Here is a 14,626-nt window from a genome sequence, read left to right on the forward strand (position 1 = left end):
TCTCCACAACGGTCCCAACCCCATTTATAAGGCAAGAAATCCCACTTATTAAACCTGACAGGGCACACCTGTGAAGTGAAAACCATTTCAGGTGACTACCTCTTGAAGCTCATCAAGAGAATGCCAAAAGTGTGCAAAGCAGTAATCAAAGCAAAAGGTGGCTACTTTAAAGAACCTAGAATATGACATATTTTCAGTTGTTTAACACTTTTTTGTTATGTATATAATTCCACATGTGTTAATTCATAGTTTTAATGCCTTCAGTGTGAATCTACAATTTTCATAGTCATGAAAATAAAGAAAACTCTTTGAATTAGAATGTGTGTCCAAACTTTTGGTCTGTACTGTATAAAGCCACATGCCCAATTCCACACGTAGCCGTATTATCTGTGATTGTAAGAGTCTTGATGTCACACTCCGTATATGATCTACATACTTACTGATATATACATACTGGATGCTTATGGCACAGAGAGAAAATTAGACTAGGATGTGATAATGAACACATTTTAGAGTATCAGGAGCGCAGTGCCTAAGGTTGGGACACACATCTCCAGCATCCAGAGCAGCAATTTAGTCCTGTGCGTTTGTTCCACATTAGTCTCTATTTGGGGAGGGGGTTGCAGTATGGCTCTGTTGAAGGAAAGAGGCACCTTATCATGAACGGTTTTGTCAACATGAATTTTACTGAAAAAAAAATGATTCATAAATGAATATAAAAATATAGAAAGACATATAACAATAAGAACAGAATATAAACACATTTTACAATTCAGTGCAAGTCATGCCCTTCCAACCAGCATTTCAGTGATTCTGGACATCCCATAACAGATGATCCTCAACTGCTAAAAAGATCATGTATGGCATTATCAAGCAGTGAGGACTCTCCACAAATATCGTGACTAATTGGAGAATGTCCCAACAACCTTCCACCTTAAATGTAAAGGAATAAGCACCAAAACTTTTAAACAAACTGTGGGATAGTCACCCTAAAAGAGTCACAGCAAAACAGACCTAATGATCTCGAGACTGCAACAAGAAAACACCCAGTCCTACTGTACCTCATCCATTATCCTGTTGATCACTGCACTGACCATCCAATAACATGTGTGGGGACTCGCTCTGGTAGACAGGATTAGCGGACGCAGTATAGAGGCAACAACAAGTTCTTTGGATGAAACAGTTCAGTGTTTTATTCACACTTTAGGCAGGTGACAAACCAAGCAATCATATTCAAACAAAAAGTCACACCATGCGGCAATTCTGCCTCAAAGAGTCCTTGCTGATAGCAGCACCAACCTGTTTTCACGCCAAAGAGGTAGCAAGCCTTCATCCGGACACAAGGCTCCCGGATCCCAACACAGAGACATGGCTTCTGAGCCCAGCTGCCTATTTAAGGACAGCTAGGTGTGTCCCAAACCCGGACCGGTATTTAAAATCCGGTCTGGTATTTGACCTCACCTGGCTGTAAATTAGCCCAGTAGCACATGCTGGGAGGAAAATACCTGTTTTCCCAGACCTCTCACTGTGTCACACATGCTAATCCCTGGGTGCACCCCCAATGTCCTGCTGATCCCTTGGTTTATCCAATAATCTGTCCTGCTGATCCCGGTGCCCATACCCAATCTCCAGATGACCCCTGCATAGTGATCTGCTGATCCCTGTATCCACACCCAATTTCCGGTCACACACTGCCTCCACAAGCAGTCTCCTGCTGATTCCTGTGTCCACCCATAATGACCTGTTAATTATTGCATTCATCCTCGAATAATCCTCTGCGTCCACCAATTATGATGTTGATTCCTTCATCCACATCCAATTTACAGATAATCACTGCCTCCACTTGCAGTGTCTTGCTGAAAGTGTATCAACTTTCAATGTCCTGCTAATTTCTGCATTTACATCACCGATCCCCCCCCCCCCATCAATTTCTAATTGACCCCTCTGTCCACACCTGCACACCATGTCTAGCATGAAAGTTGGCCTTATCATGTGACTGTATGTAAAGGATCAGCACCAGCATATGAATCCCCTGGTGGTTGACAGTCTAATGGAGAAGCCAAACCCTACAATAGATAATGAAGGGGGCAACAAACGGAAAACTGGGGTCAGCACCAGCACTTTAATACATAACAGTCAGCACTGGCGGAAGGAGCCTTCACATTGAGGAATATATGGGGTTCCCTATCAACCCCAGTAATTACATAATGCACCAATCCCTACAATTTAAACCAAATAAGAAGATATTAATTGACCTTCAAAGAGCTACAGTAGTTGTATGAAATGGATGCAGACCCCCTAATACTGTCTGCTGTCACCAGACATCTTGAAGAAAAAGCAGCTTGACATCCATGTAAACAGCGACGGGGAGTGTATTTTTCTCTGTACATAAAATTGTCTGTTCTGGGGCCTTCATAAAATGAAGGACTTGATCCTGAGACTGTCCAAGGTCTGGGGATCTTTGCTCACCATGGTGTCCTAATCTTTCACACACATCCTGTAGTGATGGAGAGGACAAAGCAGCGAGGTCCTGACCAAGCTCAGTAATCACTCACCACAGCTAACTCAGGGCTTAGATCTACAGTGATGTTCTTATACAGGGCATCATATGTGATATTTGGGGAATAATTTAAGTTATTGAGGCCATCCATGTTCTGACGTTCTTTAGACCTTCTGAGCAGAGCGTACCTGAGGAAAGACAAGTGTCACTGTTATGGCAAACAGATGCAGAGGAGACACAGCCCTATACTGGGATGGAATATGTTCTCTATATATGGGCCTGTGCACCAGATGTTGTGAATTATCTGTGTAGGTAGAGTATAAAGTCTAAGACAATAAATGCTTTCTACATGGATGTAAAGGTTGTGAGTGTAACTCATTAACGGGAGTTAGTTTTTAACAGTATTTACTGCTGTGGTAAAAATAAATGGTCAGACCCAAGCTCTAAGCTAATTACACTATGGTATAACAGGGTTTGACAACGTAAGGTGAGGTGGGTACAGTATAGTGTCTGCAGCCTGAAGAAGACAAATCCTGCAGATCATGGAGGACTAAATGTAAACAAATTGTCCTGATAATCATTCCATGTAAACGCAGACTTTTGGCCTGAAAAATAATGCATGCAGGGGTATTTGTCTGGCCGAAAGCCAACATTTATCCCGGAAACTGTCTGGATCCATGTCGGCTCCCATTATAGTCAATGGGGTTCTGGAGGTGTGCAACAGTATCTGGGTATGCTGGGTATGGTAACCTCCGGTAGTCTGCTCCTCTGCCGGAACAGAACTGAGTTTGTGCTGCATATGTAAACCTATCCTAAGGTCAAGTGTCCCCTCACATACCACTGATCCAGGAGGGACAGCAGGCCTCTTTATCTCAATTATATAAGTAATATCACCAATAATTCTAAACAGCACTTACCGTCCAAGAAACTGGACTTCTCCCCGATGGTGGTGGGGGATAGACATGTATTTCCCAATATCTCCTTCTGGTCGCGACACTGTGTACCCTGCATTGTGCACCCTGTGGTTCGATGATGAAAACATCAATTAGGGATCCAACACTACAACTTATTTACATTTGAAAGCTCTATTGCGCACCACTGGTGACAACATGGCCATGAGCTGTTGACAAGAAATGCTGCTTCTCCCATTAATAAGAGGCCCCAGACAGGGTCAGACTGGGGTGCCTAGAGCCCACTAGTACAATTTATTTTGGGGGCCCACCGTAAGGATACATTCAAATATTACCTGATCACACAGCAGCAAGATGCTACCAGATGACTAAATATGGGGGCCCGTGCAGCAACTTTGAGAAGGTAGGTCTTGGGGAGAAGAGGACACTGGCTAGCTTTCCTCTCTACCTAGAAGTCATCTCAGCTCTGATTGTGTCTATAAACTGGGGAGTTAATCTATCAAGTTTTTTATATGGACATAGGCTGGTTGAGGTACTGTACATTGAATATATGTATGTAGTGCAGTAAGCCTACAATGTGCCACTTGTGCAGGGCGTGGGAGACTAGGAGCCCACCTTGCTCAGGGGCCCACCAGGGGATTTACCTGTACCCTTGTGGGCCAGTCCGAGCCTGGTCCCAGACAATGGACACCCCACATCTATTGTGAGCATCTGCAAATTATATTACCTATTCCAAAGGTCATCATCTTCCCCGCCCCAACCCCAGAATGCATTGGGGAATCCATTAATATTACGAAACTGCTCCACGGTCACACCACTAACACCTCCAAAGAACTCCTTGTAGGGCAGCCTGTGGGAGGAGAGCAAGGAACATATCACTGTTATATCATCTCCATTTTCTGTGAGGACATTCTGTTGGGCAGTGAGCTACACGATGGAAACTTACAGGTACATGTATTTGTCTAACTTAGATGCAAAATGTCGAGGCATGTTCTGGCAGCCATAGTAATTCTGGTTATTCTCTGGAATGTGGTCAACATCATGAAATATCAAACAGTCCCAGTCAAGGTCCTTCATGGCCTCTAGAAAGCCAATATTAAAGAGCATTGCACGATTAAATGGTTGATTCCCAGTCTGCAGAAAAAAAAATAATACCGGTAAGTATGGCCATGACAAATACTAATGCCTCTTTTAGCTGTTAGTGATATCCCTAACCCACTACACCTCCCATAATCATCTAATACTTAATCTACTATATTTTACTGGCTGGGCAATAACTTCCATTATTGATACGTAACAGTCAGAGAAAGTGTACATGAACATGATTGTATAGCTCTCAGTTAAAGGGGTTGTTTAATGAAGATCCAAAGCTAATCACAGGGGAAGGGAAGGGGGTCATCTAATGAAACCCACAGAAGATCACTAGGAGCAAGGGTAGTCTAAGGCTGATTTTTGACTGCTTTTAACTATGACGGTCGTAGTCCATAGCAGTATAACTACATACCTCCCAACCATTCCGGATCCGGCGGGACAGTCCCGGATTTCAGTGGCTGTCCCACGGTTCCGGTATGGACGAGGTATGTCCCGCTTCCTGGCAGCTGTCCCTGCTTCCATAAGAAGCAGAGACAGCTGCCTGTAATGAATCCATCGGCTCCCTGCTCATCATTCCTCCCCCTGTCTGCGCTCTACACTGCAACACAGTTTGTAAGGCTGAAAAAAGACATTCAGTTCTGCCTGTTATCCTGCAAATTGAAAGAGGTGAGTATGTGGAGTTTATTATTTTTACTGTCTGTGAAGGGGGCACTTTACTGGGCATAATACTGTCAGGGGGCACAGCTGGGCATATTACTATCAGAGGGCACCGCTGGGCATATTACTGTCAGAGGGCACAGCTGAGCATATTACTGTCAGGGGGCACAGCTGGGCATATTACTGTCAGGGGGCACTTTGCTGGGCATATTACTGTCAGGGGGCACTTTACTGGGCATATTAGTGCCAGGAAGCACTTTACTGGGCATATTACTGCCAGGGTGCACTTTACTGGGCATAATTACTGTGAGGGGGCACGTATCTGGGCATAACTACTGTGATGGGGCACAGAACTGGACATAACTACTGTGAGGAGTACATACAGACGTGGACAAAATTGTTGGTACCCTTTGGTCAATGAAAGAAAAAGTCACAATGGTCACAGAAATAACTTTAATCTGACAAAAGTAATAATAAATTAAAATTCTATAAATGTTAACCAATGAAAGTCAGACATTGTTTTTCAACCATGCTTCAACAGAATTATGTAAAAAAATAAACTCATGAAACAGGCATGGACAAAAATGATGGTACCCCTAACTTAATATTTTGTTGCGCAACCTTTTGAGGCAATCACTGCAATCAAACGCTTCCTGTAACTGTCAATGAGACATCTGCACCTCTCAGCAGGTATTTTGGCCCACTCCTCATGAGCAAACTGCTCCAGTTGTGTCCGGTTTGAAGGGTGCCTTTTCCAGACTGCATGTTTCAGCTCCTTCCAAAGATGCTCAATAGGATTGAGGTCAGGGCTCATAGAAGGCCACTTTAGAATAGTCCAATTTTTTCCTCTTAGCCATTCTTGGGTGTTTTTAGCGGTGTGTTTTGGGTCATTGTCCTGTTGCAAGACCCATGACCTGCGACTGAGACCAAGCTTTCTGACACTGGCTAGTACATTTCTCTCTAGAATTCCTTGATAGTCTTGAGATTTCATTGTACCCTGCACAGATTCAAGACACCCTGTGCCAGACGCAGCAAAGCAGCCCCAGAACATAACAGAGCCTCCTCCATGTTTCACAGTAGGGACAGTGTTCTTTTCTTGATATGCTTCATTTTTTCGTCTGTGAACATACAGCTGATGTGCCTTGGCAAAAACTTCGATTTTTGTCTCATCTGTCCACAGGACATTCTCCCAGAAGCTTTGTGGCTTGTCAACATGTAGTTTGGCATATTCCAGTCTTGCTTTTTTATGATTCGTTTTCAACAATGGTGTCCTCCTTGGTCGTCTCCCATGTAGTCCACTTTGGCTCAAACAACGACGGATGGTGCGATCTGACACTGATGTTCCTTGAGCATGAAGTTCACCTTGAATCTCTTTAGAAGTCTTTCTAGGCTCTTTTGTTACCATTCGGATTATCCGTCTCTTAGATTTGTCATCAATTTTCCTCCTGCGGCCACGTCCAGGGAGGTTGGCTACAGTCCCATGGATCTTAAACTTATGAATAATATGTGCAACTGTACTCACAGGAACATCTAGTTGCTTGGAGATGGTCTTATAGCCTTTACCTTTAACATGCTTGTCTATAATTTTCTTTCTGATCTCTTGAGACAGCTCTTTCCTTTGCTTCCTCTGGTCCATGTCGAGTGTGGTACACACCATATCACCAAACAACACAGTGATTACCTGGAGCCATATATATAGGCCCAATGGCTGATTACAAGGTTGTAGACACCTGTGATGCTAATTAGTGGACACACCTTGAATTAACATGTCCCTTTGGTCACATTATGTTCTGTGTTTTCTAGGGGTACCATCATTTTTGTCCATGCCTGTTTCATGAGTTTATTTTTTTACATAATTCTGTTGAAGCATGGTTGAAAAACAATGTCTGACTTTCATTGGTTAACATTTATAGAATTTTAATTTATTATTACTTTTGTCAGATTAAAGTTATTTCTGTGACCATTGTGACTTTTTCTTTCATTGACCAAAGGGTACCAACAATTTTGTCCACGTCTGTATCTGGGCATATTACTGTGAGGGGGCACATATCTGGTCATAACTACTGTGAAGGATGCTGGCATAACTACTGTGTAGTGGCATAAAGGGGCAATAGTTACTACATGGGGGCATTTAGGGGACTTGGTGGGATTAGGTGTCATGTTAGTTTTATGGTTTGGGCGGAGTCAAAGGTGTGGCCTAGGGCGGAAAAAATTTGCCACGCCGCACTTAGACCTCTTTCAGACGGGCGTTGCGGGAAAATGTGTGGGTGTGTTGCGGGAACACGCACAATTTTTCTGCACGAGTGCAAAACATTGTAATGCGTTTTGCACTCGCGTGAGAAAAATCGCGCATGTTTGGTACCCAAACCCGAACTTCTGTGAAAGGATCAATGTTCTGTAGATTGTATTATTTTCCCTTATAACATGGTTATAAGGGAAAATAATAGCATTCTGAATACAGAATGCATAGTAAAATAGCGCTGGAGGGGTTAATTTTTTTTTAACTCACCTTAATCCACTTGATAGCGTAGCCCGGCATCTCTTCTGTCTGTCTTCTGTGCTGTGTGCAGCAACAGGACCTGTGGTGACGTCACTCCGGTCACCACATGATCCATCACCATGGTAAAAGATCATGTGATGACCGGAGTGACGTCACCACAGGTCCTGTTGCTGCACACAGCTCAGAAGACAGACAAAAGAGATGTCGGCTACGCGATCAAGTGGATTAAGGTGAGTTACATTTTATTTTTTATTTTTTTAACCCCTCCAGCGCTATTTCACTATGCATTCTGTATTCAGAATGCTATTATTTTCCCTTATAACCATGTTATAAGGGAAAATAATAATGATCGGGTCTCCATCCCGATCGTCTCCTAGCAACTGTGCGTGAAAATCGCACCGCATCTGCACTTGCTTGCGGATGCTTGAGATTTTCACGCAACCCCATTCATTTCTATGGGGCCTGCGTTACGTGAAAAACGCACAAAATAGAGCTTGCTGCGATTTTTACGCAACGCACAAGTGACGCGTGAAAATCACCGCTCATGTGAACAGACCCATATAAATGAATGGGTCGGTATTCAGTGCGGGTGCAATGCGTTCAACTCACACATCGCATCCGCGCGGAATACTCGCCCGTGTGAAAGGGGCCTTAGTGTCCCTCTTCCGTCTTTTCAAAAGTTGGGAGGTATGTATTGACTTGTGTTCTGCAGCAGTCACTCACAGTGTCCACATGCCGTCTCCCACCTCTCTTCCTGCTCACTGCTGTTGTCTATGGCAAAGCAGCAGCGAGCAGGAAAAAAAACGGGAGACGGCACGTGCTGTGCTGTCACCTTATACATCGGATCGGCGGGGGTGCCGGTTGTCCGACCCCCTGTCGATCTGATATTAAAGACCTATCCTGAGGATAGTTCATCAATATTAACCCCTTAGTGACCACCCATACGCCTTTTTACGGCAGTCACTAAGGGGCCTTATGCTGGGCCGCCGCTTTATTACGGGGAGCGGGGGCCCGGCTCTCACATGACTGCTCTAACAGCCCGGATCGGCAGGGGTGCCGATTCGGGCTGCTTAACGCTTTACATGCCGCGGGCAATGGCACCCACCACATGTTAAGGGCTGAAAGAGGGAGCGGACTCCCTCTGTCTCCCATTGGCACCCTGCAAATGCAATCACGGGGTGCCGATGTGTGTGAAAGCTGGCTGGCTGGTCTGATGTAGGCCCCAAACCAGCCTTGAGTAGTTTCCAGCAGGCTGTGCCTCTCTAAAAATAGAAATGTGCTTTTTTTTCTTTGAAAATATACGCTTTTCAATAAAGAAAATTGCAAAAAAAATAATAATCTCCCCCATATGTTTGGTATCACCATGTCCATAACTACCCGCACAAGTAGAAAAAAAAAAGAATTGCTAATTTTAGTTGCCACTGAAGAAAACTTAATAACAAGCGATTAAAAAGTGTCATTTACTCCAAAATGATGCCAATTAAAACTACAAGTCGTCCTGCAAAAATCAAGCCATCATACAACTTAAAAGAAATAAAAATAAAAAAGTTATGAGTCTTGGGAAGATTTTATTCCTTTTTAAAAAAAAAAGGGGTTTTATTGAACAAAAGTAGTAAAACAGAAAAAAAAAACTATATGTATTTGGTATCACTGTACCCGTACTGACCCAGAGAATAAAGATATTATGTTACCTATACCTAAAAATAAGATAAATAAGTTATAGCTCTTGGAACTAGACGATGAAAAAGGGAAGAAAACAGCTTGGTTGGTAAGGCCCAAAACAGGCTGGTCACTAAGAGGTTAAAAGCCCGGACACTCCTTTAAAGGGTTTCTACCACCAGATTTGGGCCTATTTAGCTGACTGACACTAGCGATGTTCTAGTGTCAGCAGTCCATAACAGTGTTCTTACTTATCATCTGTCTGCTGCCGTTCACCTTAAAAATGTACTTTTATAGATATGCTAATGAGCCCATAGGTGCTATGTGGGCGTCATTAGCACCTAGAGGGCTCCGTCCACTAACCATTTCAGCCGCCCATCACGTCCCTCCAGCCTGCCCCGCTCCTGTTGATTGACGTGAAACATCTCAGTATCGAGTACCAATTCCCGCGCCTGCGCCGTGCGCTTCTGTATTCTCCCGGTGCCGGCTTCCTCACTGCGCCTGCGCCAACTACATTACAGTGAGGAAGCCGGCACCAGGAGCGCGGCATTCACTCACTGCGCCTGCGCCGAATACAGAAGCGCATGGCGCAGGCGCGGGAATTGGTACGAGATACTGAGAAGTTTCAAGTCAATCAACAGGAGCGGGGCGGGCGGAGGGACGCGATGGGCGGCTGAAATGGTTAGTGGACAGAGCCCTCTAGGTGCTAATGACGCCCACATAGCACCTAGAGGCTCATTAGCATAGCTATAAAAGTATGTTTTTAAGGTGAATGGCAGCAGACAGATGATAAGTAAGAACAGTGTTATGGACTGCTGACACTAGCACATCGCTAGTGTCAGTCAGCTAAATAGGACCAAATCTGGTGGTAGAAACCCTTTAAGAGAGCACATTGGAAAGTTTACATCCAGAGATAATTAGACGCCATGAATGATGATGACCCTGATCGAAGAATGCAGTTCTGTGAGTGATTTTGACACATGGTACATGAGGATGTGGAGTTTGTGGGAAAAATGATTTGGTCTGATGGAGCATAATTTAGACTAAATGGTACAGTAAATCACCATTATTATGTTTACTGGGTTCAGATAATCCTCACATTCATGTGGATAAAGCAGTCAATTTACCAGGGCTCAATGTTTAGTGTGGACTATCATCCAGGGATTTAATTGGACCAGTGTCTTTTGAATGCACAGTCATCGACCAAGTGAACCTTGAGTGGCTTCACACATCTGTTTTACTGGTCATTTGTGCGCTTTATGCAGACAGGCAATTTTACTTCCAGCAAGATGGCAGACGGCGCACCACCGAGATATGGGAGCCTATCTCGATGATATTCTGCCAGGACGTTGGATAGGACGAACAGATGGTGTGAAAATTCCACCTCGTTCTCCCGACTTAACATACCTTGACTTTTATCTGTGGGAAACCCTATAGGATGTGGTACATTGTACAAAAACCAGCTACACTGGCCGCATTACGGGAAGAATTTGAGACGTCGTGCAGAGCAATCTCTGTGGACAATGTAACTAAAGTTGATTGTGCAGTAGTTTGCCGAATTTAAACACGTATGGATGTTAATGTATGTTAATATATATACCAAACCTATAAAACACTTAACCTCCTGCCAAGCTATAATAATCTGTAGAGATACGTTGTGTCTGATAAAACAAGAAAATTAAACAACTATCTGAAAACCAGACAAAATGGACTGAGGCACTATATTTTTCATAGTGCTTGTCAGCAATACCATGACAAGGAGGGGGGGGGGGGGGGGTGCTTAATGAAAACCTACAGCTAATAGCTAGGAGGATGGGTTATGTAAAGGTCTAATGAAGTCCTACAGCTGGTCACTATGAGGAGTTGTCTAATGAAGACTTACAGCTGATAGGAAGAAAGGTTTTTCTAATGAGGATGCACAGCTGATCGTTAGGACACAGAGTTTTCAAATAAGGATCCACATTTGATATCAAGGAGATGTTTATTTTTATTTTTTTATGAGGATTCACAGATGATCACTGGGATGAGGGGTTGTCTATTAAAACCCCACAGCTGATCTCACATAGGAGGGGTTGTCAAATGAAGACCTACAGCTGATCAATAGGAAGAGGGGTTTTCAAATAAGGATTCACAGCTGATCGCTGGGATGAGGGGGTCATCTAATGAAAACCTACATCTGATTACGAGGAGGAGGGGTTGGTTGTCTAATGAAGACCTACAGCTGATCGCTAGGAGGAGGAGTTGTCTTGTTTAAGCAAATAATAAAAAAATTGAGAAATAGGATGCAGCTCTTAAAGTGGTTGCATACCCTTCTCAGGATAGGCCATTTGAATAGCTTTGGCACTGAACGCAGACAGCACAGTCTATTTTACTACTCCCTTTGACATAAGGTGTCAGACCCCCCCCAGTTCAGATACTGATGGCCTATTAGTTTTTCAGATATAGTTTTTTAACTGCACCCCAGCATCTGAATGTACTCTAAAATCACTGCAGTAAAATAAAAGGACCATTTGAAGCTGTTCACTCATAATGACATTGCCACACGGCCCACGCGGTTCAGTGCTTCCTTACAATTGACAAATACATTATATGTATCTAGATCGCTATTTGGATGCAATGTATTCACAATAAAATATTAATTAATTGCATGGTAACTGTGGAGTGCCATGAATTGTAGATTTATACACACATTTTTCACAAATGAAAGTAAGGAAAAATCACAGTATATTAGTATATATTTGTAATGAGCATATGTCATTGCACAAATCTGAAGTTTATTTTTATGTTGATCTTTTAAATTCAGAGGGATTCACTGTTATGGAGTAACAAAGGCCATCTACTCTATGGATCACTTACCTGCTCAATAACATAGAAGGCAAACTGTAAGCGCTGTCTCTGCAGCATCGGGATCAGATGTTTAAAAAAAACTGGAAGATGCTCATGACGATTCCGGAAGGGAATGAGAATGGCCACCTGTATCAACATATATGAATATCATGTCAATACTGCACCCCATTACTACACTACAGACTCTGGACTCTTCCCTACGGATCAGATTATAAAACTATTATTGTCAACTTTTTTGTCATATACTGTACACAAGCAGATAATAATGTGTGCGAAAGTTCCTACAAATGGTAATTCCCGATTACTGGCCTGTATAAACTTTCCACCGATCAGCTAACAAACAAGCAAACACTCATTTCTTGGGCTGATCAGAACTTTTGCTCCTTTGTCGGCAGAATATCTGCATGTTTACAAGGAATGTTCTGCTGATATAATGTAAAATGTATGAGAAGAGATGAGCAATAGCTTTAAAGGCTATGAACAATGTTGGGGCAATTTCTTTTATGATTGCATTTTACTTATTTTGGGCAAAAAAATATGTTTTATTAATCAGTCGTTAATAAAAGTTTTCAACAGCTTTTGTTCTACAAGGTTACATCTCAGTCTGTCTGTAGAGTATCTGTCACATTCGGGTGTGGGAGGGAAACACCACACCGAACATAGGAGGGAAAGGGAATAGGCCTGGAAACTTGGGAAAGGAAATGGACACCTCCTAGTAAAACCCCTGACTAACTACCAGTATGAACAGACCCCAGAGGTAGGTAAGTTCATACACCGGAATACCTAGTGTCCTATCTGACCCTATAGGACCCTGATACTAATGTCAGGACTGAGACAACCTGTTCCTCCAGGAAGGACGAACAGGAGTCTCCCTCAGGCCTTAATACAAATGACAGGGAAATGCAAGACACAAAATAACCCGAACAAAATACAAAAGGGAAAGAAAACACTTAACTTCAATTGGCAGCACCAGGAACTCAGTCGATATCCACACACCAGCTATCCACAACTCCAACAGAAGCTATAAACCATATAGCATAGTGGGAGAAACAACACTAAATAGAGAAGGTTAAATGACCATAATAGCCACACCTGGGGAAAGAAGGTGTGGTAAGCACCAAAAACAGCACAGACGTCATTTGATCCAAGCGGAAAACATGTCAGATCAAACCACGTGTTGCCAATCTCGCCGATCTCCTGCCATCTGTTGCGGGAACGTCTGTGACAGTACCTTGTTTTCAGTCTCACACGGAAACCGTCAGGTTGCTGCTCTGATGGCTCGATGTATAGCCCTTATCTTGAAATTCCTGACAGTTCATAAACACTCATTAAGGCTATACATTGAGTATAAAACTGAAACTAAGATACTCTGCAGTTAGGCTGAAACTTAACCCTGTAGAACAAAAACTGTTGACTTTTTTTTATAAAGATCAATTGAAAAAAATGATTTTTAGCCCAAAATCAGTAAAATGCAATAAAAAATGGTGTACATAGCCTTTAACGATTTCTCAATCACCTTCTTTACAGTCACTGAACAGTGGAAATTAAAGCCAATCAACCTGCATATAGTCAATCAGCACTGAATCAGAGAATCTGCCTGTGGAAAAGGACCTTTACCTTCCACTGTGGAATACAATCACTCGGCCTCCAGTGACCTCCCATTTTGATGGAATCCTTGGCAAACTGCTTGTGGATATCAGCCATCTCCACCTCACTCATGTTCACATTGACTGGACCTTCTAAATATCAATACAACAAGAACATAAACCACAAGTAAAAGGGAACTAAACTCCAAAGCAGCATTCCTGGATTGGCAGCCTGACAGTGGTAGAAACAAGGCACCGCTGACTTACTCATGAAGGGTAGACGTTTAGGGCACGGCTGATGAGGGAGGTAAGTGAAGTCTGGTGGAAGGAATGTTGTTGTCTGAATAAATGATTCAGTGTTGTTAAAATAATCAGGAAACTCTGAAGAGACAAGAAAAACATCAAAAAGATATAAGCCACCATCTCTGTACACACATAGGAATCTCCTCTCATTAACCAGGAATTGTCCTTTCCGGTCACTGGAAACTCTACAATCCACACTTGCTGGCTGACCAAGATTCTCTGCACTACTTCATGCTATATGTGAGGTGATGTATGGTCAACTTATAACTTCCCTTTAGCTGAGATGTTGGACAAGTCCTGCCTCATGCTCCATAACACAGATTGTAGAAACTTTCTTACTAAAGAAAAACTAAAGAGGTGAAGCATCATAGTCTACAGAACACTTGGGTTATGGACTGCAGGTCATGGAAGATTGCTTCACTTGGAATGACCAAGTGACTCCATGTAGAAAAAAATGCAGTATCCACATCTGCAAAGCAGCTCAGACTGAAATTATTATTGATGGGGGTGAATAGTTGTGATGTTTAATAATTGTAAAGCAGAAATCTAAAGATTCTTTCTGTGTTGACCT

At 42.9% G+C, this 14,626-nt stretch overlaps 1 protein-coding gene across 3 annotated transcripts in view; it reads right to left on the bottom strand.

Moving 5' to 3' along the window:
- Positions 1-327: 327 nt before the first annotated feature.
- The window catches only part of B4GALT5 (beta-1,4-galactosyltransferase 5), an 88,571-nt gene continuing 74,272 nt past the window's right edge, over positions 328-14,626 (bottom strand). The window contains exons 3-10 of one of the 3 annotated variants that reach the window (XM_044299322.1): positions 14,020-14,133; positions 13,784-13,905; positions 12,176-12,292; positions 4,358-4,545; positions 4,139-4,261; positions 3,418-3,519; positions 2,556-2,688; positions 328-633 (exon numbers count right to left, since the gene is read on the bottom strand). In XM_044299322.1, the coding sequence (XP_044155257.1) occupies positions 598-633; positions 2,556-2,688; positions 3,418-3,519; positions 4,139-4,261; positions 4,358-4,545; positions 12,176-12,292; positions 13,784-13,905; positions 14,020-14,133 (935 nt within the window). In that variant the 3' untranslated portion in view covers positions 328-597. Of the gene's footprint in view, positions 634-1,288; positions 2,689-3,417; positions 3,520-4,138; positions 4,262-4,357; positions 4,546-12,175; positions 12,293-13,783; positions 13,906-14,019; positions 14,134-14,626 lie in introns of those variants that run through there. The other 2 variants (XM_044299324.1, XM_044299323.1) reach the window with 2 other exon arrangements.

This window comes from Bufo gargarizans, chromosome 6 (genome assembly GCF_014858855.1).
Source record: "Bufo gargarizans isolate SCDJY-AF-19 chromosome 6, ASM1485885v1, whole genome shotgun sequence".
In the NCBI taxonomy this organism is placed as follows: Eukaryota; Metazoa; Chordata; class Amphibia; order Anura; family Bufonidae; genus Bufo; species Bufo gargarizans.